The sequence below is a fragment of the Melanotaenia boesemani genome, chromosome 6, assembly GCF_017639745.1.
Source record: "Melanotaenia boesemani isolate fMelBoe1 chromosome 6, fMelBoe1.pri, whole genome shotgun sequence".
NCBI lineage: Eukaryota > Metazoa > Chordata > Actinopteri > Atheriniformes > Melanotaeniidae > Melanotaenia > Melanotaenia boesemani.
In genome coordinates this window covers 32065852-32093697 of record NC_055687.1, presented here as the reverse complement: position 1 = coordinate 32093697, position 27846 = coordinate 32065852, and the positions used below count along the sequence as shown (strand labels likewise).

At 39.0% G+C, this 27846-nt stretch overlaps 1 protein-coding gene across 3 annotated transcripts in view; it reads right to left on the bottom strand.

Annotated features, from left to right (window-relative positions):
* The window catches only part of oxr1a (oxidation resistance 1a), a 184522-nt gene extending 158074 nt beyond the window's left edge, over window positions 1–26448 (bottom strand). The window contains exons 1-2 of one of the 3 annotated variants that reach the window (XM_041986978.1): window positions 26319–26448; window positions 6075–6160 (exon numbers count right to left, since the gene is read on the bottom strand). In XM_041986978.1, coding sequence (XP_041842912.1) covers window positions 6075–6091 — 17 coding nt within the window. In that variant the 5' untranslated portion in view covers window positions 6092–6160; window positions 26319–26448. The remainder of the gene's footprint in view (window positions 1–6074; window positions 6161–26318) is intronic. The other 2 variants (XM_041986974.1, XM_041986975.1) reach the window with 2 other exon arrangements.
* Between the last annotated feature and the right edge of the window lie 1398 nt (window positions 26449–27846).

Below are 27846 nucleotides of genomic sequence, written 5' to 3'. Positions count from 1 at the left end.
AGAACAAAATCAGCTGGTGGCAATAAACGAATGCTGGGGTTAGCGAAGCTGCTCAAACACATGAACAAAACAAAACCACTCTTACTTAAATCAAAACCAGCCAGTTGGAAACAAAATCAAGGTTATTATACTTGAAAACTGGCTTACTAAGTTAATAACACTGGGGAAGCAGCTCCAATAAACTAAACAATACTTGCAATGGGAGTATCTAGCCCAGCATATACTAGTTTTAACATTAACTAAACTAAACTCTTTCCTCCAGCAAAACGAGGTACAAAACAACAGAAAGCGAGGCCAAAAGGGCTTGAAGTTTATATACATAACCAAGGATATCACAACAAATAGTCTGTAACCCAAATCAAAGATTCCAAAGAAGAATACAGGCCTACAGCCTAGCTACACAAATCTACCACGAATCACCAATTCACAGACACAGATTCACCAACACCGCAGTTCCAAAGGCTGGGAGCAGACTGCCTGTGTCAACAGTTGCTCCCTGAATGAACTGGGACGTCAGGCTTTAGTTCCTGGAGGGCGCCTTCAGGAGCTGTGATTGGTCCAACAGGATCCAATAGGAAGGGAGAAGGCGGCGGTGTGTCCAATCCAACCAATCCGATGCAGGCACCAAGAGTGGAGGTTTGCACCAAGGATTGGAGTCAGCTGGTGTAACAACGGTAGAAGATAATTTTATGCTAATGGCATTAAGATTCAAATAGAAGAAAACATGGAATAAATAATCCCTATGAAATTGTTGACAAAATGGCAGCTCATCAAACGGAGACTAGGAGCCTTGGAAGAAACTTCTTTTGCTTTGAGAGAAGACAAAAATAAAAAAAAATAAATAAATAAGAAGACAAGCCAAGGCATTGGTTGAAAAAGTTAGCTTTAGCATTTTATCAACCACAACATTGGACATAGATTTAGTGGGTTGTCAGTCTCAATATGCTAGTTGTCAGCCTAGACATACTAATGTCCAGCCAATAATGCTAGTTTTGACATGCTAGTCTTTAGCCTTATAATACCAATGTCCAGCTGAGGTAGCATCTTGTCAAGTGAGTCACTAGTCTAGATATGCTAAAGCCCAGCTGAAGTATTATCTAGTCCAGAGGGTTGCTTGCTTCAACATGCTAGTCCTCTCCACACTTCACCATGCTGGTTTAATACCTAGTAGCCTACCTAACAATTCAATTCAATTCAATTTCTTTATTGTCCCCAAAGGGAAATTGATTTCGCAGCCAAAACACACACATAGGACAGACATCACAACAAAACATCAGCAAACAAAATCAGAACCGAAGGCATATGTCAAAAAGAGAGATTCTCACAATTCAAAAACATTAAATGAGCTTAAAAAACATTAAATGAGCTTAAAATAAGTTAAATAGAGTCACAGCTAAAAACAAAATAAAACAACTCTGTCACCTTAGGCCATTGCTGTTAAGCAATTGAACAGCAGTAGGGACAAATGACACTTTAAGTCTCTTTGTCCTCCCCAAAGTGGCCTTGAAGCGATGGCCAGAAGGTAATAAAATGAACTCATTCTGGAGAGGGTGGCTCGGGCAGTCTAATATAGAACGAGCCTTCCTCAACACATTTTTATTAAAAATGGCCAAAAGACCCTCCTGCTGGGATCCAGAAACTTTGGCAGCAGCTTTGACTAAGCGACCTAAGCGGTTTTTATCTGCCAAACTTAGGCTCCCGAACCAAGCAATAATACAAAAGGATAAAACCGATTCAATTACACTTTTGTAAAAAAGAGACAACATTTTATTGCAAACATTAAAAGACCTCATCTTTCTTAAAAAGAATAACCTCTTGTGAACCTTTTTTGAGGTTAAGTCGATGTGAGACTTAAAACATAATTTGTTGTCGAAGACCACACCCAAGTATTTATAATTGTCTACCTCTTCAATGGCAGCTGCTTTAATAAAAGTAGACGGGGGGTTTGACGGAGACTTTCTAAAATCAATAACCATATCTTTGGTTTTGGACACATTTATATGGAGGGACGAGTTTTCACACCAGCTCACAAAATCATCCACGAACAATGCTAACTTTGACACCCTAGTCTTTAGCCTTATATTCTGAATGACCACTTGAGGCAGCATCTTGTCAAGTGGGTCACTAGCCTAGATTTGTTTAGGCCCAGCTGAAGTATTGTCTAGTCCAGAAGGTTGCTAGTTTCAGTATATTTGCCTTCTCCTCACCATGCTAGTCTAATTGGTTGTTGTTAGCATGCTGATGTTTGGCCCCATAACGCAAATGACCAGCTGAGGAAGCATCTTGTCAAGTGGGTCAATAGCCTAGATATGCCAGTCATTAGCTTCACCAAAATAATACCCAAACAAGGCAATAGCTATTATATGAATGAGTTACTACTAAGTTGCATGAGCAGCTGCCCCCTCATTTACCACTATGAACAAGTACTAAATTTATACCATCCGCTGAATGCTAAATTCTTTTGACTTTGTCCCTTATTATGCATGATAATTTACAATGTTGTCATATTGGTTTATATAGTGGGACATTGCATGATCTGAAGTAATTGAAAACCTAATTTTAGGGGAAACGAGAGACCACATAAATAAATAACAGTCCTGTCAAACTTCTTTCTATTTCATATGGATTGGGCTAAAGTTTTACACAATTATATCCATAAAAAATAGTTTTGGATTGGGTTGTTTTTATTTTTTAGGAATACCTATCCAGAAAATAAAAAAAAAAAATCTACAGAATTCAAAAGGAATTCAAAATCATTTCTTGAAGCTTGGATTAAATAGAAACCAAGAAAAACAACAAACAAACAAACAAAAAAAACAAAACAACCAACCATGTGTTTGGTGTTTCACTTCACAAACGCTCTCACCCAGAGTAAGACCCAGAAAAATAATGCTCCACTTACATTTCAATGAGCACATAAAGACACAAAAAAGCAGTGTGTATTCTGCTTGCAACTTTTGTAGTAACAACAGTCCAAGTATCAATGCTCTATATTCATGACTTGAGCCTCTGCACCACATTTCATCACAGGTAATCAGAGGTAATCTGCAGCTTCAAAATGTTTGATTACATTTTAATGAAAGTTTTTTTAATTACATTCTTACATTTTAATCACAGTAACTTTTGTTAGAGATTACTTGAGGAAAAATAGGAGGAAACCCATTATTAAAGAAACCACAGATAACGCCACTGCAAAGAAATCTCCTTCCTCAACCCCTTTCCGTCTTGATCAGCAGTTCGGCGTGGGAAAAGAAATGCTTTGTTTCATATTCAGCAAAAATGTGAGTGAGCTTTTGGAGCATTTGAATTTCAAGATGGCACATTATTACAGTCATTCTAAGCGTATCAGTGTCATCTACTGTGCTGACACAGCTCCCAGAAGATGGAGGGCTGGTGTGGTTTAATCATCTCACACACAGGATGAAGATTTCACACAGCACAAGGAGACAGGTGGATGGATGCAGCATTGCGACACCATTCGGTCGCTATCACACTGCAATACTTTGATTTGTTCACCTTACCGACAGAAATTTCCTCCCATAAACACAATCAAAGTTTTAGTGCTGATCTCAGTGGTTAAGTTGGTGGCTTCTGTTTCCAAGTTTGACACAATCTTACCAGCACACAGGCAACTTCCCTTAGTTAATCTAAATGAGAACTTCCCACAGAGAGGATGGTGAGTGCAACAAAAGAAAGTGATAAATCTGATATAAATGCAGCATTTTCATATAAATTATTAAAAGCTGGAGCTCGCTAAATGCTGGACGAGCAGGTCTTGTGATAAAGACACAACACCCTCTTTCAATTCAGATTTAACATATCAGGACATTAAGAAAAATTATCTGGTTTTTACCAGCTCCTATAAATACAGCAAATACAACCTTGGATGAAAAAAATAACACAGTTACACTGTGTCATCACTCATTTAACAAAACCTGAGCTAAACTGCAGAAGCAGCGTGTGAAAAATTAAGTAGTCACCATGATTTAATAGCTGATGGAACCACTTTAGCAGCAGTAATTTTAAGTAATGGTTCTGTTTTAGATCTTCGAGATTTGTGAACATTCATTTATGCAGAGCTGTCTTAACGTCCTACTGGAGCATTTCATGTTTGGACTTTGCAACACTTTGATTCTTGTCTTTTTCAGACACTCTGTTGTGGGTTTGCTGCCGTAATTGGGAGCACTGTCCTGTCGTATGACCCAATTTCAGCCACCCTTTAACAGTAGGAAAGATCGCCTCACATTGGCTCAAATATATTTTGGTATACAGAGAAATTTATGACTGATCCAATAACTGCTTCTTTATCTGCAAAAACAAACACAAGCCCCTTCATCGCGATACAAAACTGTTGTTTTGAGGTGTTAGTGAAGGTACGCTACGTTTGGTTTTTACCAAAACCTGCACTGTGCATTTTAGCCAAACCTCTCCACTTTGGTCTCATCTGTCCAAAGGACATTGTTTCATATGTCTTGCAGTTTGATCAGATGCAGCTTTGCATACCTAAGCTGTGCTGCCTTGCCACTTCGATGAGCATTGCAGAGTCTAATTGTGAGATGAACATATGGGTACATGCATTGTACTAAAATGATATATATAAAAGTGCCCACCGGGGCTAATAATCAGTCTGGTCATTACATTACAGTCATTTAGCTGACTCTTTTTTCCAGAGCGGCTTACAATGGTTAGACATTTTTTTTATACATATTTGTTAAAATTGCATTTATTAATTTATTTCATGACTGTAATAACTAGAGATAAGTTCATCTGTAAGTACACAAATACAATAACTGGGTGGCGTTCATGTTAACGCAGACTTCCCCAGCAAAACACTGGATTGTAACAAGAAGAATGGTGTTACTTTACCTTTCAAGGGGCTGTAAAAATGTGGCTAATCAGTGTAAATGATGTGGATAAAGACATTATGATTTGTCATATTGTCTTTGTAAGGGTTTTCCACAGATTTATTTAGCCGTTAAAAAGCTAAAATCATGCTGACAGCAATGTTTGCAAAAGAAATTATTTGATTATGTAGCTAAAGGCAAAATACATTTTAAATACCTTAAAAAGCAACATTGTTAGGCGTGTTCTAAGTAACGATTTCCAGATACTAGAGCTAATGAAATATGAACCAAATCTTCTTACCTCATAACATCCTTCATTAGCCACTTTCACACATGCACTAGATTTCTAAGTGTTCTCCATGAAATTTCTGCAACATTTGCTCTGGACATTGTTTTCACTCTGTTTTGGGTATATGTGTGCTGGCAAGAGTTTGTCCTTTCTGCTGACCTGGTTGTCACTTTCTGCTCGCTCCCTGCTGTTGTGGATACTTACAGATGCATGCAGCAGTCATACCAACAGAATAGGGAGCGTCATCTACTGTTTTCAACTGATTCCTGCATTATGATCTGCTTTATTCAGGTTCTAGACAGCTGCTGTCCTGCGCTGTCCTCACATTTTCATCTGAAAGCCTCCTGCAGCGCTTTGCTTGTCTGGACAGCAATTGTGGAAAAAGGCTGGACCAAACTGTGTACGTATGTGGAAATGGCTACACACACACACACACACACCCACCCCACACACACACACACACACACAGCAACGTGACCACTTCCACTTTGCAGTGCACCTCCAGAAAAGTGATAAATGATTTACACAGACTGTAGGCAACTACGAGCCACATTAAAAATGCAGGAGTGTAAACTGGGTTTCCAAAACTTCCTGCAAAAGCTCAATGAGAGTGTTTACATGTGTATTTGGAGTGCTGTCTGAGGTTAAACTGCTCTAAATTATGCTAAGTGAAAATATTAGTTCACAAGTGCATCAGGGTAAGCACCAAATGAAATGAGTCAAACTTTAACCTGATTGGAGAATGTTTTTCATGTTCTGACCTGAAATGAACCACATTTCTAAACGCCAGTGACTCCTCTCATCCAGAGTTATTTGTGATTTGTAGCTCGCCAGAAATGTCAGCCATTATCAGCAGGAACCATAAAAAAAATCCCAGATATATCTGCTGGTTTCCCTTTCATGACTGAATAAGAATAGATCAAAAGTGGCATCGTGCTGACCTTTTGGTGCTGAACATCTTGGCAGCGTCTTCTTTTTCTTGCTCAGAGGCTTTGGAAGGTCAAGGTTCAATGTTGCCTTTTCAAACCTGCAGGAAGCGCACACACAAACACGCACACACACACACATATGCACACAAAGCAAAAAAGATAGGGGTGGGGGACAAAAAAGAGAAAATGGTGAGATTTTTTTGCAGCATCACACTTAGCTTCTCTTTAGTTGCCTGAATGCTTGGACCACGCTGACCTCACCCAGCCTTCATTAGCTGGCCTCCGAATGAGTGATTCAAATTGACTGGGCATGGCAGGAGGAAACAAGCAGAGCATAACTGGGCCAACACGACAAAGACGACGCACGGAGTCAAATGGCAGCTCTAATAATTATTTGCCTTACCTCGCCACATCAGCACCCATTTAAAACCAAATGGAATTAATTAGGTCTGAAGCTCAGCCGGAAAAATGAGGAACAATTAAAATGTAATTAAAAAAAAGAAAAAGAGAGGGAACGATATAGCTGCTTATGCAGGCAAGCATGTCACACTGCAGGCCGTTAGGCAGCATTTTGTCTAAAAGACTAAACCCCAAAGTCAATTTCCCTTATTTCATCTCTGCTGCACCTACCACGCTGTATAATGGCTGGGAGTTAGCCTCTGCTCTTTTATGTAAAGGTTATCAGGCACTGTGGAGCAGGAGCTGAAGTAAAAGAAGAGAGGGTTCAATAATTAATGCAGAGGTCTATACAGGCCTCACTTCTCACCCTCTCCTGTCTGTAATGAGATGAGTGGAAGCCCAGGGGTAGGGAGGGAGAGTAAGGTAAGGAGGAAAGGGGTGATTAAAGCACCCATCCAGGTCATATCTGCCATTACCCCCCCCCACCCCTCCACTGGTCTGACACACAAGCACATAGATGCACATGCACACTGCACGTGTCAAAAATGGGACAGAGAAGCAGAGGAAAGTTGAATTAGGCAGTCAGGAAGGTTAAAGTTGTGAAACACTGGAAACATTTAATGATTCCTTCAGGTAACAAACAGAATTTATTCTAACTTCACTGTATCATGTTTGGCTCACTAATCTCACAAACAGCAATATTTCAGTTAGCCTGCAGTTAAAATTAATTGCTCTGAGTGTAATACTTTTAAGACTCACGTACTCATTAATGCAGTTAGGTGGAATTAGGATTAAAGTCGTCTCACAGTTCAAACAAAACACACACTCCATTAAAATGCTCTACATGAAAATGTGTTTTCAGCAAAACTCTGTTTGGACTGAATGTTTGTCTTATTAACCACTTTAGCTCGTCCTGCATAAAAAGTCTCATTAGGAGATGAGGGCAGGCCGGATTAATATATGTTGGACAGTATTTGGACATAAAGCTGCAACAGGACTATGTGCTATATATCTGTTAAACATCCGCTTCATAAAGGCCAGATTATCTGCAGCACATTTTAGGAAATGAACATCGTGAAGGCTACTATTTTTGTACAAATATACTTCATAACTTCATATACAGTACATTAACAGTTTACTTACATATGATTATAATGTGTGGTACTGCTTTAAATCTGCAAGTATAAACTCAGATTTGGCAGACTGAATTAACCCTTTGAGCTCTATTAGACCTCTGCTCAAAAAGTAGCATATTTATGATGAAATGAGTCTATCTGCAATCACAAGGTCTATTTGAATACACTTGTGAGATTTGTTAAGATGTGTAAAGATCAGTATATGTGTTACCTGTGAAGAGAAATGAAGATGTCACATAGAAAAAATGGAAAAAGTTTCAGGCTTGCATTTAAAAAAAAAAAAAAAAAAAGTTACAGAAACAGTCCTGGTTTGCATTTTTTTCCATTTCATATAAATTATTAATCTTATTTATTGTATTTTTAGCTCTTTATCCATTATTTATGTTATTTGTTTGTTATCTATAATTTTGTAATTAGGTGCATTGCACAGTTGGTTGCAATCAGCATGGAGCAACATAATAAACGTCATAATGCAACAAAGGAACACTTAGTGACATACATGTAAAAAAAAAAAACTACCCAGTTAATTCACTGAAGATCTTCATTTTCTTCCATTTCGCAGTATTGTTTTTATTTTTTGGCTTGTTTTATCCTCTCCTTGCTGTAGATAAGAGTGCTAATTTCCACTTAACACAACTTCTGCTTCTGCTGATGTCCAACCACTTTTAACATCATCTATTCCGCTGCCCTTTGGTGACGCAAACCAGCCACCAATCAGTCGGATTCAAACTTGGTTCATTTAAACTCCTTGCTGCTTTCCAAAAGCTCGCTTTAAAATTGATTGTTTCACGTCTAAATGGGGACCCAAAATAATAAATTCCATTCAGTCATTTATGAAAAAGCAGCCGTCTCTTCCTGAAACATCAGCTGAACTGGTGAACTGAACTTGTAACAGATAACTGAAAGGCCGTCAGCAATGGTTTTCAGAAGCTTTATGACCCTAGAAAAATTAAAAATGATTTAAAATAAAGTTTAACACAAAAAGTCTAGCGTTTTGTCTTCTCAGCTGATGTGAAAGAAACTAATTAGTTAAATTCTTTAATGAACATAAAAAGTGAAGAAACCATAACAGTCTGTATTACTGGAACTTTTGAACCACGTGTGGCTGCACAACAAATTGCCCTCACAGGATAATAAAGATTCCTTGATTCCTTGATTGAAAATGTGAGTGGAATTGCTGCAAGAAGAAGGAAAAAAAGTGTCTAATCAGAACTGATCAGGAAAATGACTTTTTCAACAAACATGTAGATGTTCCAGCACAAACGAAAAAGTCTTTACTTCAGTTTACAAGCAAAACATCCAATTAGCTCATCAGCACCCTGACAATGAACATCTTGTTGTCATTGTAGTAAATTTCCCTTCACTGCTGCTGCTGAGATGCTGATGTGGTCCATTATTATCAATACTACCAGGTACTAAGTCTTAGAGCATGTTTGTTTACTTTTGGCTCTTGTGTCTCTGCCGGGACTCGGCCTGTTTTCTCCTGCCAATCAACTACAGGCAGGAATACATCATCTAAAGAAAACCAAAAACCATTTCTGAAGGTAGGTGAAAGGAAAGGAGGATCATTTTCCTCAGACTGCTTATAACTGGATAAAAGAAAATGAAAATGCAGACTGACTAGCAGACGTATTGGTTAATATTGCAAAACCTTCATACGAGGAAAAAAGGAGGGGGCTATTAATGAGATGGGAAATGCCTCACCATAAAAGGCTGCAGGTACATGCACAAAGAAAAGCCAATTATTGCAAAAGATTTAATTTCATTAAAGAAAATTGTTTATCTAGTCAGAAGGAGCCCTGGGAGTTGAAGGAGATCATGCCAAAGTCGTGCAATTTCCTTTCCTATCGCTTTATAAGCAATAGGAAGTGTTGCAGGGCTTTGAAATTATTACAAGCCCTTCACTCCTCTCAGAAAAAATAAAGAAATGGAGAGTTTCTGTGCATCTACACCAAACCATGACAGAAACTGAAACTACTTTTTACATTAATGGGATTATATGAAGCTACCCTCAGCTGCCAGTGGGCTTAAACTTAAACTAACCAATAAGTCTTTATTAAGTAGAAGAAAAAGTATAAGGAGCCATGTTCAAAACATGAACTGAATGGATTAAAATTGGCCCAGCTCCTATGTAGTATCTTTTGGGACAGTGATTAAAGTTTGGCTAACAAATCAGTTTCAGGTATTTGCTAAACAAATTTCAGCTGTGTCCTAATTACATGCCTAGAATGGATCATGTAGCTCCAATTCCAACTAAAAAAAAACCCAATAAATTGTAGTAAATCTATCACATCAGTGCACAAAACATCACCCTGCCAAGATCTCCGAGGATTCTTCCAGATCTCTGCACATTCCTTCGTTTACTTTACTATAGGAAGTCCAAATCCAAATGACTGCACATTATTCTGTTTAAACTCCTGGATCAATATGGAAATTTGTCAGCTCCAAATTTTAAGCAGCTTCTTCTCTTCTTCTAAATGTGTTCAAGATCACTTAATACATGAAGCCTCTGTTTAAAAAGGGGCCTGGCTTTGATCTAAAACAGATGAAAGATGGACCTAAACTTTCCACAAAACCTGAAAAACTGCTATTAAAACAACTTTTCTAAGAGCTCAACAAGACCAGCATTTTAGAGAATGCTACATAGCACTAAAATAGCTCCGCTTAGGGTTCCACATGACTTTTTAATGACTTCAGACTTTGCTGCTGCTCGACCTCAGTGCAGCCGCTCAACACCCATTGTGCCACACTTAACATACCCGAGAAATGGGTTAAGAATTTATAGAACAATCTAGATCCATTATACATATAAGGATCAGTTCCATAGTTTTAATAATATTTTACATACAAGTTGCTTCTGAATTCTGAGTCTCTAGCAAACTCCTGTGCAGTCTGATAGAGTGGAATAGTTTGCTCATTATTATCTGTCATGGCTCATCCTGAGAAAATCTAACAGCGGTTTTTCCATCACAGACTAAAAATTGAAAGATCTTTGTTGCTAACAGTCCAATACAAATCAAAAAGAATTAAAACTGGGTGCCATTTTGCTGATCCTTTTCTTAATATATTCCATAATCTGCAGAGACTGACACATAAATGTTTCCATGCATCTTATAAAAAAATGTGTAGAAACTTAAAGTTGTGTCTTGAGCGCCGTCCTTGTTACTACCAATGACCTCACACCAACGTTTAGTGAAGCTGGCGTTAGGGAGCGACAATAGTAATTTCCCACCAGGGGACTGGCGTTATGTTACAGCATGATGTGTGCATCTGCTAGCTCCAGTTTGTTTCCTTTCATTTAATCAAAAACAGATAACATGTCTACAATATAAACAGACAGGGATGCATCAAACAGACATTTAACCCCCCCTCCCTCCAAACATAGCTGTGATTGATGCAGAAGACTTGGTTAGACACACAAATCCTGATAGCCATTTAAATAAAAGGTGTAGTGTGATTACAGTTTGCTGAGTCTCCTGCAGTGCTACAGCTGACCCTAAAAGGCTACCGCTCATTAATAATAGCCACTTTAGCTTGCACCGCTGACAGAAGAAGAGAAAGGTCTAAATAACTGGAACTCCTGCAGTGTAAGTACAGAACTTCCTGAAAAAGACTGTGCTCTCTAATCTGAACAGAAGAAAAACGGGTCTAAATAAGTAAAATGATAGTTATTAGTGAACTATCGATGAATCTAAAATAAAAAGCATCACTTCACATGAATTGTGTTAATAAATAATGGTTTAGTGTTTGCCATTATCCAATAAGACAAAAAAATTGAAAAGAAAAGAGCATCAGAAATGTCATTAATAATATAAAGTTACAAACCCTCATCAATAAGATATAAAGCTACAAACCCGACATGGCAAAGATGTCTGAATGACTGTTTTAACCATATGTAACAGGAGGATGCATTTACATAAAAAGTGTACAAGTTTACAGGATTGATGCCTAATAAAATCATTTCAATGTACATGTAAATGTGCAGCTGGATAGCTTAGTTGGCAGAGCATCCGTCTCCCATACAGGAGACCAGAGTTTGATTCCCCCAGGGGATGAACACTAACACCTTCCAGTTGGGTCCTTAGGCAAGACCATTAACGCTAGTGCCTAACCACTGTAAGTTGCTTTAGATAAAAGCTAATGACTGCTAAATGACTGTAATAATAATAAAATAATAATTAAAAAAAAAAAAAAAAACAACAAAAAAAAAAAAACACTGGATTTGTGGTTTCAACCCATACTCTAGACTACACACTGAAACAAGTTGGACACAAGCCTTTATGTGTGAGCAATAGTCCTTCAGGGATTATGCTCCATAAACAAAAACAAACACAAAAAAACAAACAAACAAATAAATAAATAAATACGTAACAGTAGGGGTTTCAAAAGAACTTTTCACCACTGTGAATGCATAAAAATCAGTTTCTCCCTCAAAGCAGGTGATTGTTTATATGTGACCCTGAAGGGGAAATAAACACCCTATACACATTAGAACATGCCAGAGCTTCTATCACACTGTGACTAGGGGTGCATTTACACGAGAATAGTCTGGGGGACTTCAATTGGCTGGGGAGCACAGAGCAATGTTGCACCATCCTTTGGTTTGGTCTGTTTTTTACACTGAACTTTAGTCAAGAGGACCAAACACCCTGGACAACAGGGACTGCTCATATGGAGCGGCATTGCTCGAAATGACCATTGACCACGAAAAAAAAAAAAGAAAAATCAGGAGGAAGAAGAAAAACCCGCCTCATTGATCAGCCATGAGCTGACTCATTCACTGCAAGTTAACACTGGAGCAACACCATATCTACACAGTCGTGAGGTTTCTCTAATGCAGTTTTCACAAGAATATGTTTAGTGTGAGAGCCAGCGAGCTAGGGCTGGACGATATGAACCAAATCTTATATCTCGATATTTTTTACCTGAATCCCGATATACATCTCAATATATTTATATATATATATATACACACATCTCAATATATTTATTTATATATATATATATATATATATATATTTTTTTTTTTTTTTTTTTTTTTTTTTTTTTTGTCAAGTAATCAAAGAGACAAGAATCAGCAGCACATGTGCATTAAACCAGCTGCCTGAAATTAAAGTACCTTTATATTAAATTAAATGTTCCTAAAACTACATTAAAAATACTTTTTAATGACAATAAAAATACAGCTGTGTAAAATCCAAAAGGAAAGATGCTTTTAACTCAAAATTGCTATCTCGATATAAACGATATTCCCTCCTTCTATACTGCGTCTGATAAAGTCTCGATATATTTGAAAATCTCGATATATTGCCCAGCCCTACAGCGAGCTTATCCAGCAAGCTCCGCTACGACGTGTCCTGCATCATTTCCTCTTTTTAATCCACCGGATGGTTCATTTACTTTCACAATAGAAGCAAACCACACTATGGTTCATTTGTAAATGAACCCTGGTCCGGTTTCCAGGCTGACCAGAGTTACTTCTTTGGTCCGTGTGAAGGATCGTTCACACCACTCCAAACAAACCGAACTACCCATTGAAACTGACTAGATTTGGTTTTAAGTGGACCAAACAGCACCAGTGTGAATGAAACTATGACGACACATTGACATATTCTCTGAGCAGATATTAACACTTTTCACTCTTTACATCCAAACTAAGTAACGGCAGCTCCTATTTTCAGGGGTGCATGAAATGAAAAGTTCCTCCAGTGTGGAACTTTCAGATCAGTGCTCGTTGAGCTCTTCAGAAAAACAGAAATGGCCTGCAATGAGAGCTCAATGGCTATGCACAAACTTAAAAAAAGAAAACATCTTGTGGTTTTCTGAGCTAAAAAAAAAAAGAGACAACAGAGTATTTATTACAGGGAGTTATGTCTGAAGGTTGGTTGGCATCACCATCTGGAAGTCATCATTGTGTGATGACCTAATGTTTGATATTAAGACTTGATTTAGGCCAGCAAATGCAGACAGCTAGTCTAGCAAAGCTACAGCCTTCACTCGGGTTTGCATGTTGTAGGCAGATAATCAACTTAAATCCACTCCGTTCAGTGTGTGGATGTTCAGCTCAGCTTCAGTCAACATGTCTGACAAAGTGTCAAAACTGAACCTGTGATCGCAGCGTTACTCCCTACTGTACACGCTGCAGTCAAAACATTAAGTACAACAAGTACATGTAAGAACATGCATCACTCTGCATCATTTATTAAGATATTCTAAATGATGAAAGTCAGAGGCACACCACCACCAGTCTCTACACAGCAGATGTGTGTTCCTGCTCAGATGTGACTGTCACTCTCCTCCTATCTCGGTGGCTAAAGAACCATGTTTGAGGATGTTTTTCCTGCCGAGCTTCATTAAGCCATCGCTGTGTTTCGTCTTAATTGTCTCTGGCCGGACAGAGCATCCTGACAAACACCATCAGTATCCAAGCATGTAATGGACTGAGGCAAATTCCACAGACTGACATAGGAATAGCAGGTATCTGCACTTCAGCCAAAAGCTGCTGACCATAAAACAACCATGACGCTGAACTGATGTGTACAGCCAGACAGAAGCAGCTCCCAGCTCTGGGCTGACGGGTTTCACATAAAACATGGATGAGCTCAACATGTACAGAATTCAGTCCACCGTCAACACATCTAAATTAGATATACAATTCAAAGCGCCATGATGTGGCCTTTGTGAATGACTGAGTAAACTGAAAATGTAAATAAAGATATGAAGTGGGCTGGCTTCTGGATGAAATCCAGACTGTAAACAAGACGAGTGAAGTATTGATTAGAAGCAGGATTAGCTGGCCCGGCATCCAGCTCAAGCTCAAAGAAGTGCAAACATTTCAGCAGTGATCACAAATATAAAACTTGATATTTCTAAGTGATGCAAGTCAATTTTTCTTTAAGAATTCAAATATCTGCTTTATTCCTAGCTGGGATGGTTTGGCTATTGTCCCGTTTGTCCTCGTAAATCCTAAAGCTGGACATGCTGGCAGACTTCAGGACAAGACATCAAAGGATTATATGAGCAAAAAACTGTGCTTTAAACAAATATAGTGAGTATATGCAGTTAACCTCCAGTCTGGGCCAGACAAAAAAAAAAAAAAAAAAAAATCAAAATCCAAGTCCAGCAGCTGCAGTGGCATTTTAATCAGTGCCTGGTTTGCTGCAGTAATATGACTCATCTTCTCTTCTCTTCTTCACTCCAGTTTCTTCCTTGTTTCATTGTCTGCATCCCCCCCACTTCAATCCTTCATCTCTCCAGTTCACATCTTTGGTTGTGTCTGGTTGCACGTACGGGGGTCGTGCTAGCCTGGCAGGAAACAAAATGCCATTATGGAAATGTTCCATCAATTAGTAGGCAAGGAATAAACAATCTTGTTATTTCCGACCCTCATTTTTACACTGGGCTAATGGCAGCGATGCCTGATTATCATCTTCTGAAGGGCATCTTACCTACGTCTCTTGGAACATAAAGTGAGTTAAGTCCCTCTCAGATTGGCCTGCATTACAGCGTTTCCCCGGTAAATGAAAAATCTTAACATAAAATTTTGCCAGCCATTCATTAGCTGAGAGGGGATAATGGATCCTCATGTTTGATTTAGCTCTGCAAACATCGCACGGCTTTAATGACACACGTGTATTGACATTACCTTCCCAATGACATTTGCAGACCTAAATGACAACTGACACAAGTTGGATGCTGAGCCTGTCCTTTCCTATAACTAGATTAGTTCAGACAAAATAATATAATAAAAATATTAAATTAAGAGAACAAACCTAACATCTTTAGGTTCTCCCTGCAGCTACAAATCAAAGCTGTGATCAGTTTCTCTCTCTTTCTGCAGCATCACAGAGCACCAGGAGGCCCGTTCTAGCCTTTAGAAATGGTGTGCTTCAGGTGATTTTAAATCCTCAGCCTTCACTTATGAAAATGCCCCTGTAATCGGGCTATGGGAGTCTATTTTTCTATTAAACCAGGGAACTCAAACGCCGCTACTCAAGGCCCACTATCCTGCAGGTGTCAGATGTTTCGCATTCTTCAACACACCTGACTTAATGGGCCACTGAGCAGGATGTGAAAACAAGTTGTTGGATCCATTTAATGTGAAACGAAATGTGTGCAGGACAATGGCCCTCGAGGACCAAAGTCTAGATTCCTTTATTAAAAACAGTTCAAGAATGAATTTAATCATAGGGCAAGAAGGTATAAATAAATAAAAATTGTGCCTGTGGGGTCAGTTTCATAATAGCTAGAAAACTTTTCTGAACTTCTAGGACAAAGATGCTGAGCTCAGATATTCAGAATCATCTGGCTGGACTGGTTCAGCTAAAAAATAAAACAATAAATCAAGGAAAAGAGGACATAAGGAAGAAACATAAAAAAAAAAAGTGCATGTGAAGTCATATTTCTTGGTGAATTGTATATTCACCTTCCTTTTTGGACTTAGCAGATGAAACTAAGGTACAATTAACATTATACTGTGGTATTTAATGGTCCACTTCCTACCCACTCAGTGGGCGGTGCAACTTAAGTGTTATCTCTTTCAGCGGATGAGTAAGTGGATTTTCATGCATGGCACAAGGTTATCATCAGTAGTGTGCAGTCTACTAAGCTAATATAAGACTGTTTTGTTTTCTTTACAGGGGGCACACCATCACAATTTTTTTTATCCATTAAAAAAATGTCTGGCCTTGTGACTCCAAATAGAGCCAATTTATGATAAGCATGACATTCTTTCTCCGATAATTGGGCCAGTTTATCATTTATGACTGGACTGTGGTCAGCCCCACGCAGCAGGAATACCACTGAGCTGGATGGATTGTTAAAATTGATCAAATGTGTTTAATTTTAAACATCAAGGTGCTTTCAGTTTCAAAACTCTATATAAGATGTTAGACTCTGTAAATGTGCATGTTTCTATAGAAAAGCAGAGCTGTACGACAACTAGAAGTTCCATACCTTTTCACACACATTTCATATGAAACCTTATTCTCGCAACCCCCCCCCCTCACTAAACAACTGAGCTTATGATGCACACATTGCTCTACATGCACTACACGTGAGATGCAAGCCCTTTGTACAGCAGAGGGGATCAATAAGCACAAGGTCAATACGTACATTTACCTGACACATGAAGAAAAAAAATCCCTAGCAGAACTAAACATATATAAAACATGTTAGTTTTTTTTATAAAAACAGTAAAGTTTCAGTGCACATTAACACAGCCAAAGTCACTCTAATTAACGTATTATTGTTTCCTTTGTTTAATGGCTAAAGAAATTATGTCTGAAGAGTAGCTTAAGACAACTCCCACTTACTTAAAGCATATTCAGATTTCCATGGTACTCTAATAAAAATCCTGATTTTTGTTTTCCCCCAGAGCAATCTGACAAAAATCATCACAAAAAGAACGTAAAAGACATCAGTCAATAATTAGATTTTCCTCCTGTGCATATACACTGGGACGGAAACTATCGGGTTAAGCTTTAACTACAGATCAGGGCTACTCTATTATTCGACTACTACTATTCGATCCTACGAAGGGCTGCAGTCCTGCAGGTTTTCAATGTGTCCGCCCTCCAACACACCTGATTCAAATTAAATGTATCCATCAGCCTATTAATTTCTGCACAATGAGTCAGGTGTGTTGGAGGAAAAACCTGCAGGACTGCGGTCAAACCAGGTTCTCTGGACCCACTACCCTGCATCAGACTTATGGACTTCCTCATCAAGCTCTTTGCAAGCCTGCAATGAACCATTCATTTCAGCCAGGTGTGGTAAAGTACAGAAGCATCTAAAACATACAGTACAGTGGGTCCTGAGGACCAGGATTGAGAAACTCTGCTATAGATCTACTAGACCAGTGTTTCTCAATCCTGGTCCTCGGGGACCACTGCCCTGCATCCTTTAGAGGTGTTCATCTTTAACACACCTGACTCAAATGAATAGCTCGTTAGCAGGCTTGCAAAGAACTTAACAAGCAGTTTAATTAATCTGAATCAGGTGTACTGGAGTTGGAAAGAACTAAATCATGCAGGGCAGTGGTCCCTGAGGACCAGGATTGAAAAACACTGTATTAGACTGTGCATGGAATCGCAGTAATTGTCCCTTCAATTTGTCACTGAGCCATAATGGAGAAGAGCTTGCATCAACCACACTGTTGTTACTGTTGATTCCACAATGCCAGCCTCCCATATGCAAGGACACACTGATGTAGCACTGACCTACCAAATGTAACTACCACGACCTTGGTGTAAAAACAGCTACAGGGACAAGGTTACATGCCAGCTTGAAATATGACTTTGCATCCTAACTGTTTCATTCCTGTACAAAAACAAATAAAATAAAGAACAACCTGTAATGTGGCATCTGTGGCTGCAGCTTCTATTCTGGGGGAACACAAGATCCTGACACAGGAACTTAGTATTACAATATTAAAAAAAAAACAAAAAAAAAACAGTAACTGACCAGCAATATGGTAACGTAATGGCAAACAAACTACTGGGAGTCATGCAGTCCAAGTACATCATTTATTCAAAACAACCTCGGCTTTCTCATTGTTCTGTCAGTGTGTGCATGGAGGCCGTCTGTGATGACGTCAGTGGAATAAACAGAATAAAACCTCTGCATTCCAGCAGAGTCGCTTGTGGTGAGGTACATGCGGGAGCTAGCACATTGTCAGTTTGAGTTAAAGATATGAACACAGCAGGGTTGGGGACTGCTCTCTGCTGAGTCACTTCACTGTAGGATATTACACAGACAGAGACAAATGCCCATGGAGTGTCAGTCAAAAATGACCCCCATCCCCTTGCTGTGATTTGATTAGTTTTCATACAGTGTTCCAACGTGGAACCAAAGGCAATTTTCCCTCAACTTTAGTGATGGGGCTGAATCCGATTTCAGTTTGCTGACAGTTATGTCATCTTCCCATCAAGCTATGCGTCACTGGCTTTCTGATGTATGTCATCTGGCTGTCACGTCATCGCTCCATTTACAAGGCGAGAGATGGACCCAGAACATGCCCATAATTCAGCCTGACAGCTATTTGGAAGATAAGTTTTGTCATTAAAGTAACATTTGCAGATTTATCAGAATATGTCAACCTGAGCAGAAGACTCATTCCTCACAATCCAATACGAAGGAAACAGATTTAATCACTATGTAACCTCCACAGAGTGTGTCTACCCTTCTTTATCCCGCTCATATATGCACCAATCTGTGTCACATGGTCAGCCCCCAAACCAACCGGGACGAAAGGAAAGAGGAGGTTGGTTTGTTGTTCTGCTCAAGAGAAGGAGGAGGAGACATGAGGGGGTCATTGAGCTGGGTTCCTGTGGCTTAAGCTAGCAAATCCTGTAATCCTCCAACCAGTCCCATGGAGCTGTTTATGTATGTAGGTAAAGCCATTATGGACCGAAACCAAGCCCACCCCACTACGACATAAGCTACATCCTACAACCGTTCCTCCATGTTTGTCCTTGCTTATTAGTTTACCTGTTCTTTTAAAAGGACTGCTGAGGATCTTATCCCCCGTAAGTCTCTTTTGAGATTATCATGATTAGACGGTGGGGTAACTGCAAGGGAGCCCGGCAAAAGCGATGAAAATCACACAGATGGAGGCGAGAACACCAATCAGCCCTCTGGTTACATACAGCAAAGTGAGGGAGGGCTTGAAGTGCCACTTTCTGACCTGCAGTCTGCCTGCTTGATCACGGTGAGACTGAATGTTAAATTATGCTTCTAGTATTCTGTAAAGCACTTTGAATCACCCTGTCGTTGGATGGTAACGTACAAATAAACTTCCCTTGCCTTGAAGAAAGACTAAAAAAATGCTTGTAAACCTTAAAAGCATCAAACTCCATCCTGTTTTGGATCTTTTACAATATTGTGCATTGAAGTCTTCCAGGTAGAACTTCAAAAAGAGTGATGAATGACAATTTTCTCATCAACTGTGGAAATTCCAGTAATTATCTGGATTCATTAGCAATGAAAATAAATGATAAAAAAAAAGTCAATATTCCATTTTTGTTTGTTTTGCTCCATTTCAGGAAGTCTCAGACCCCAGCAACCAAAAAGCTTTCCATGCTCATCTTGTGGCACTTAAACTTCAATTCTGGGAATTTCTTCTTGCACATTTACAGAAATCATCACAACCTTGAGTTCAGGTTTGAGCAGGATTGCAACAGGTGGTTGGCAGTAGCGATGGTACCGAGAAATCCAGGAAGAGTTTTAATGAAGAGTGTATCAGGGCTTGCATCATTTATGGTGAAAGACATCATCAGTGAAGTTGTTTTTTCCAGATAGAGGAATTGCTTTAAGCCCAACACTGTTTAATAAATACTGTCCTTAAAATAAAAGCAAATAAAGTGTCATCAGCTGCATATTCACTTTTAATGATGCACCTATCCATTGTTTTTTGGGGTTTCCGATCAGATATCTGGAATTTGGATATCAGCCAACACAGATATTTTCCCATACCAAATCAGTTTACATTCACATATTTGTGAACATTGCTGTTGTTATTGTGTAAGGTTTCATTAGGCTGTATTAAACCACACATTTATTAATAGGAGAGCAACTGATAAAGTAAATTAATCCAATTTTAATGTTTTCCTAAATTATTTATAAGAAAAAACCCTCTAAAAGTAAATCAAACACACTGTAGCTGCTTAATACAAACAAAGCCAGTTATAATTTAACAGTAACAACTGCTTTTTTAATATTTAGTCCAAGAGAATGTGTTGAAAGGGAAGCAGGATGTGTGGGAATAACCTGGGAACACTAGAGTCTGACAGCATTGCAGACAGATTGCGGTCTGCGGCTCAGAGGGCTCGTTTCTGCTGAAGAAGACTCCGATCATAGAGGCTGCTTTTTAATCTGGCCAAAAAGTCGTCATGTAGCTGATTTGCAAAAGTTTTAGTAGGGTGACCAGATCTGAGTTGGCGAAAAAAAAAAAAGTACATGTAGTGGTGGTGATTTTGTGGTGGTGGGGAAGTGGTGGCAACTGCAGTACGATGAAAAAGGCCAACTTCACACTGATCTTCTGAGATTTTTTACTAAATTTATTTTGCCTACATAAAACAACTTATTTCTTTATTTTTGGCCAATGATTAAAGTGTTGGGCTAAATGTGTGTCCTTCTGCTCGGTGTTTGCAGCATTATAAAACAAAACATAAATAAATACAAACACAAAAAAGAACAGGACAAAACTGTCTTTATGCAGAACTGATGTGAGCTTCAAGCTCTCTGCTTTGCATGTCATGCACTGAGCTTCCCATGCATCACCACAAAGAGGAAAATGGGATTTTTTTCTGTAGTTCATCCATGAATTTACATTTATTCTTCTGCATTCTCAAGCTTTTCCTAGATGCTGGATACCCAGAGCTAAAACTCCTGAACAGTTTCTTCCCCAAGTTGTCAAAGCCATCAGTTAAAAACATGAACCTCATCTTCTCCTCGTCTTATGAAGATGTGCGTGAAAACTGTGGAGAAAAGAGAAGAAGTTGAATCCTCTTACTGGGAAAAGTTTGAATGGCCCATACAAGACTATATGAGAGTTTTGGTGTGTTCCAGTTTTCTCGTAATTCCGAGTAGTAGTAGTAGGTGTGTTGTAGCAGGGAGACATCTAAGACCTGCAGGATAGTAGGTCTTGAGGACCAGGGTTGGGGATCTCTGAGATAGAATAAAATCCCAGACGATCTGGAAAATCCGGACGGACACAATTTTTGGCTCTTAAAAAGGCAACATGTCCAGATAAAAGAGGACGTTTGGTCACTAATGGAATTTTTAATGGAAATATTTCACGAACTGATTCTGCGTAAACATATTTTGTTTGGATTAAACCTGCACAATCCTTACAATCTGTAAAGACGGGACCACGAAAAGCTCCCTCTGTGAATCGGTGAGGTGGATCAGTGAATTTAGCCCAATATCCAATCCATAAATCACATTGATATCTGAGCCAAATATCGATATTGGGTTGGATTGATCCCATTTCTACTGATTTTCCTCTTCCTTGTTAATAAAGTCTGGAAACACAAATGTCCCCCGTCATTATTATATAAATTTCCCTTAATTACTGATGTAAAGGAGGAGGTTCACTTTGGTATGTGTACTACTACAATAAAACAATGATTATAATGCATCAGTCAAGAAACTTTCAGACCCTGTTTCCACCAAGGGGTTCAGCTTGGTATGGGATGGATGTTACACTTTTTATTTTTTTGCTCGTTCACAGGCAAAAAGAATGCCAGAATATGGTGTTACCAAGCCGGCTTTCCAGCCTCCAAACTAGAGTAAGGTGGCTGCTGGTGTGTCAGCCTGTTGGTGGTGAACAGCAATAAATGGTCCAAATCTTCGGTAGTCTGAACTGACTCCAACGATAACTGGTGTAGATACAGGAACACGGTTATGTCTGTAGCTAAGTACAGCTTATTTCTTCTTCCCCCATGCAGTCACACTGCTGAGGGTCAGGCCTGGCTCGTAACAACGGGATCCGAGCTGTCCTACTTGTTCGGGACCCCTCTGTTGGGGACAGCAGTGAGCGCATACACAGCTAAAATGCCTACAAACATCTGCTCGTCTAAAAACTTTATGTATACACCCTTTAAGTACTTAAATCTATTTTAAATGTTGTCTATCATCACTGCCTTCATTTTCCTATCAGGGCTTTATGTTGGCGTGGATGTTAGGCAGCATATCCACTAGAGGGCAGAGTTCACTTCTGAGTTTTAGCATTAGTTTGAACAGCAGAGCAGCAAACATGGTGGCGATGGAGGAGGTCATTTCAATGTGCACTGGCAGCGCGGTAGACGGCGGTAGTTTCGCAACGAATAAACTCGTTGCAGCTTCTTCTTTCCTCCTTTCGCTGGACACACATTAGCTATACTTTGCAACACTGACCCTACAATTTCTATTAGGCTCCACATCTGCAAGCTCTCTGAAAACAGACTGAAATACGTACTAAAGAACACAAAGGATTGACATGAAGCTTCATCTCGCCATACTAGCTGAAAGCTAGCTAACCGAAGTCAGGTGATCTAAAAGAAATCAAAAACTTTTATATTGGTTATTTTGACCTGATTAGGTTTTCATGGAGAAAAAAATTGAAATTCTCATGATTATAGCTCTTCAAGTGTAAATATAATCGTATTTCTACAGGACTAAGCTGACTTTTTATTTGACCTTACAAAAACTAAATATATGGGGATTTTACCTTAGACTTTGAGACTTATTGCTTAGCATTTTTTTAAACAACCACATGATTGATATGAAAAATCTGCACTTTATCCAACAGTCCCACATTAGCAGTAGTAATAGCTCACATGTTGAGTTTCTGCATATTTCCACACTGACATTTGATGATTGTAATTTATTGGTCAGTTTAGATTTTCCTCATTATCAGCTGGTTGCATGTGGGACAAACTAATTAAAACAATACAAGGACTATGAATAACATTTCATTTAAAAGTTTTTAATCTATAATTTTTAGTTTTAGGGCTGCAAGGATTCATATTAGGAAATGAAGGAGGTAGAAGGTCCTTATTAAAAAGCATAACAGCATCTAATTTAAATATTTTATCCTGTGATCAGTGGGAAAGTGATTTGGTCACAGCACAACTCTTTCAAACATTTTTTCTCTCTCCAAATTATTATTCCCTCTTTTTCATTGCAGCAACTTCTAGGGCATAACTTCAGTTGGGGGTCTGAGCGAGGATTAGCACTAGCCAGTTTCAGAGGCAGATTTAAACCTTCGCCTCCACCACTGCTGCTACTTCCTCTCCCCCATGGAGAACCAATTACACAAGCCAGCCATGTGGCTTTATTTGAGACCAAATGAAAACCTATATGAGGGACAATTAAGCAGAATCTATTATTTTATGTTCAGCTGCAGTACTTGGAGACCACATAATCCCCGAGGAACCACATATATATCTGAATGGAACCCCTCGAGGTTAAACATCTTTCCCATTACTTCTCAGACAACATCAGGTAAAACAGTTTGTATTATACAAAAAGGCAGCAGCTTAAAACGGAAACTACTTTTCACTAAATATGTTTCAGGAAAAACTGCCTGGGAACGACTGATATCTACTGTTAGGAATACTACGTCTGTTTTCCTCGGGGCAGTGCCGAGCCTCTACCTATGCGCACGTGTGCATTAATGAGCTCGCAGAGATAAATGAGATAGAAGCAGCTGCTGAAACACCACACAGCCGTGGAGGCTTTAGATCACAGACACTGAAGTATCGATAAAAATCAAGCCTTATCCCTTCCAGCACCAGCTTGTCACAACAAATGTGGGTGTGTATGCATGTGTAAATATTATCTATATATATATATATATATATATATATATATATATATATATATATATATATATATATCTCACAAGCAATATATCACACCGATCTTATGTACATGAAACACGAGAAAAAAAAATTGCTTTACACTAATTGAATTAGTTCCTTTCTGAAAACAGCATGTATGAAATCATTTTTACTACACCAATATAGTTGAGTTTCATCGACATGAATCTCTGTTCAGTAATCAATTGGTAACAGCAAGCACTCACTGATGATGGTAGGGTGAGGGATTAATCAAAGCCAGCAGGACCATGCATAATTTCATCATGAGAGTCATCACTCAAGGTGTACAAGTGTGTAAATGAGTGTGTGTGTGTGTGTGTGTGGGTGTCACCACTATCTCTTACAGCGCTGACATTTCTTGCCATTTTAAACTGGTTCTCTGTGAGTGTTTATATCCCACACATCTGCAGCATCTGGCTGTTAAGGCCAGTAAATAAAACTGTTGCAAATTAGGATTACAAATCTTTTACTAAAGTATTCAGCATTAAGTTTGAGAAAAGAAAAAAAAAAATGTAGGAAAAAAAATGGCATTATAACTGACTACGATGCCTTTAACCATTTTAACACCTTAACTTTGGGCCGTACGACCTAAAGTATATTAAGAATTTATCCAGAATAATAATAATATGCATATGTATGTTCTTGGTTTCTAAGGACATCTAAAGACCTCAGAGAATGTATTACTAGTGTCAAACATTTTCTGTCTGTGACTATGCCTGAATAAACCGATATAAAATGGAGTAGAAATGTTAAGTTTCTATCCTCACCTGCTTTTTTCTCCTATTTGACAGAAGAAGACACCATCATAACAATGAGTCCACGCACACATATGCCATTGATCACATTCGGCATTATGATAATTTCTAAACAACAAAACGTTTGCATTATATTACATTCTCAGTCTTTTTCGTGAACATTAGGGGGAAAAAAACAATACTGTCCTGTTTTATTATTATTATTTTTACATTAGGTGATTATATCTGTCTTTTCCCCCCAGCCCTTATAAAAGCGCCAACTGGGCTTAAAAGGTTGTATCAGACCAAATACAAATAAAAAACAAACAAAAAACAAAAAAACAACAAAAGCCTTTCATATTCTAATCAGTGCAGAAGGGGTTTAGTGATTTGGTCCACAAAAATGACAAATGATCAAGAAGACTGCAGTCAAGAGTTACAGGGGTTGAGCTATAGTGCTGTTATGTCTGTACGCTGGGTAGATGCTACAACATCAAACCAGCCTGGGATCTAACCTTGTCTTGTATACTTGCATATAACGGAGAGCATTCACTAAAAATGTTTTGATCTCCTGAGGAACTGATGCTTAATTAGAAGCAATTTTGTTTAACTTATACCTGAAATATGTTGCAATAAGTTGCAGGAGGCCAATATATTTTGAACTTTTTTCCCCAAACATTTATGATCACAAGCTGGAGTATCTCATTTCAGAGGATTTATGGTAGCATTATTTTAAAAAAAGGATCAAATGACACTTTTTAGAAAGTGTAATGATTTAAAATATGCAACGCACGCTGGCTCCTTCTGTTTTCGATTGACCTTGAGCAAACTGCCCTGCACCTTGAGTCTGAGGACCTTCAGTCAGCTCAGAACAACCTGACACCCTCAATCTGAACCGACATATTTTATTAGGATGTGTAATGAGATATTTAAAAGGAGCCTGGGCAATATACTGTACAGGCTTCCACCATCATACCCTGGAGGCAGCTCATTCTGCACCTTATGGGACTATACCTTATTGCATTATGCAATAGTGTAATAGGCTTAGCTACATACTACTCTGCAGGGGATGGGGGGTTTTGGCCTTACTCAGATGACTCACTTCAGTAAGTCTACCTTCCTCAGAGCTTTCCAGTTGCAGAGTGAACTTTCCACGCTCCCACTTAAGCACAGACCTCAGTGGAAGGCAGTTAGAAAGGCTTTCATTTCATTTTCATCCATTTTTGTTTTGTTTCCTTTTGTCTCCCCTCAACATTCTCTATTCTGTCACAAGAGTATTTATTCACTTACGACAGACTTGCCTGGCATGCTTAGTCAAACACACATGAGAAGCTTAAATAAGGCAAATACATTAAAAGTGCATAAAAAGAGCAAGTGGCTGCGTAATACCGCGATCCTTTTTTGCGTCAAAATCACCTGCAAACACGCGAAAGCGTCGTAAAGATTCAGCTTCAGCAACTATTTTTCCAGCATCCGACCACCGTCCAGCAGCTGCATGGAAACGCAACTCTTTGCAAACATTAAACCTTAATAAGGAAGCGGCTTGTCCAGTCACGGGTTGATACAAGCCGGTAGAACCGCTCCGGAACGGTCAACATTTCGCTGCACGGTCGGTGTACTTACCTACTTTTAAGGGCTCATAACGCGACGTCCCGCGTGAGATCCTGGCAAACAAACACACTCAGATGGGAGGGGGCTACCAGCTGAAATGTTTCTTCATCAGGCGTGTGCCATAGCAGGAATGTACACACGGGTAGACATGCGGAGTCATTTGACCTTCTCCCAATAGAAACTACCATCGGTGATACGTAGGAGAGGGGAGGAGCGGACCGTACCATGCAGGCGTCCCAGAAAGGAAAGAGGAGGGAGGGGATGATGGGACAACTGTCATTCTGGGATGTACAGCAGGGATGAGACTGATACACTGCTAGCAGAGAAGGAAAACACGAATTGTCATCATCCACACTCTATATGGCTTATATCACTAATGTTTCTGGTTTCCATTTATTTAATTAATGTTAAAACATAATCAGTTCAAGCAAAATCCCTCCTGCGCATTTACTGCCAAAGTGTAAAATGAATGAAGCAGACATTAAGGATGTACTGTAAATGTCTATGGAGGAGGGAGACCTTTAAACAACCTTTAAAGCACAAAGGATCTTTTCCAAAGTTCACTGGGCATCACAATATTCAAGTTATATGAAAATAACTTATTTTCTTTCATATAAAAGAACAAACGGAAAACTATAACAGCATAGTGGGACGCTTTTGTTGATACAAGTCAAATCATCTGCAATGAACATGGTCAATTTTACACACACCAATCATGCATAACATTATGACAACCACCTTTATATTCACTCCTCATGCCTCCAAACAGTCAGGTCTCAAGCAAAGACCAGCTGAACTGGGATGGTAGCAAATGATCCTGTTGGTTGTGAGATGGGAGTCTTTAAAGGTTGGTCTTGCTTCCCACAGATGCAGTCAGATTCCATCAGATGTGTGTCTAGAGAAGGACACCTGAACACCTCAGGCTCTTTGTTGGGTTCTTCGAGCCTTTCCAAAACAGTGTTTTTGGGGCCTGTTGTTGGAACATCACACTAAAACAAAGTTATAGAACATGTCAGTAGTTTTAATGCAGAAACTATTCATACATCCATCCTTTCCCAGCTGGATGGTTGGCTATATCTACACCTAACAATGAGGCTGGACACAGTCACAAGCAAAATAACTGTAAATTCTGCATTAACAATTATCCTCATATGCATGTTTTTTTAAACTGGGGAAGAAGCTGGATTAGCTGGAGACACTTATGCAGACACAGGGACAGCATGTAAACTCCACACAGAAAACCCCCAACCTAAACAAAGCATGAATGTTAAAAACTACTATAAGCTAGAACTGTCACAAAATACTGTGCGGAGTTACATAAGTACAACAAGCTTTAGAAATAACACCTTGGAATAAAATGATTGAAATTAGCCTTTTTTTCAGATGCGTACTTTCAAAGAACAGCTTAATACAAGCCACTGCTCCATTTCCAGAGAATGACCCTCCTGCAGGCTGAAGATGTTCTTTTAGACGCAGAAGAATAAATAAATAAATAAATAAATATTAATATTAATTAAGTCTGTGCACATCTCACTTAGAT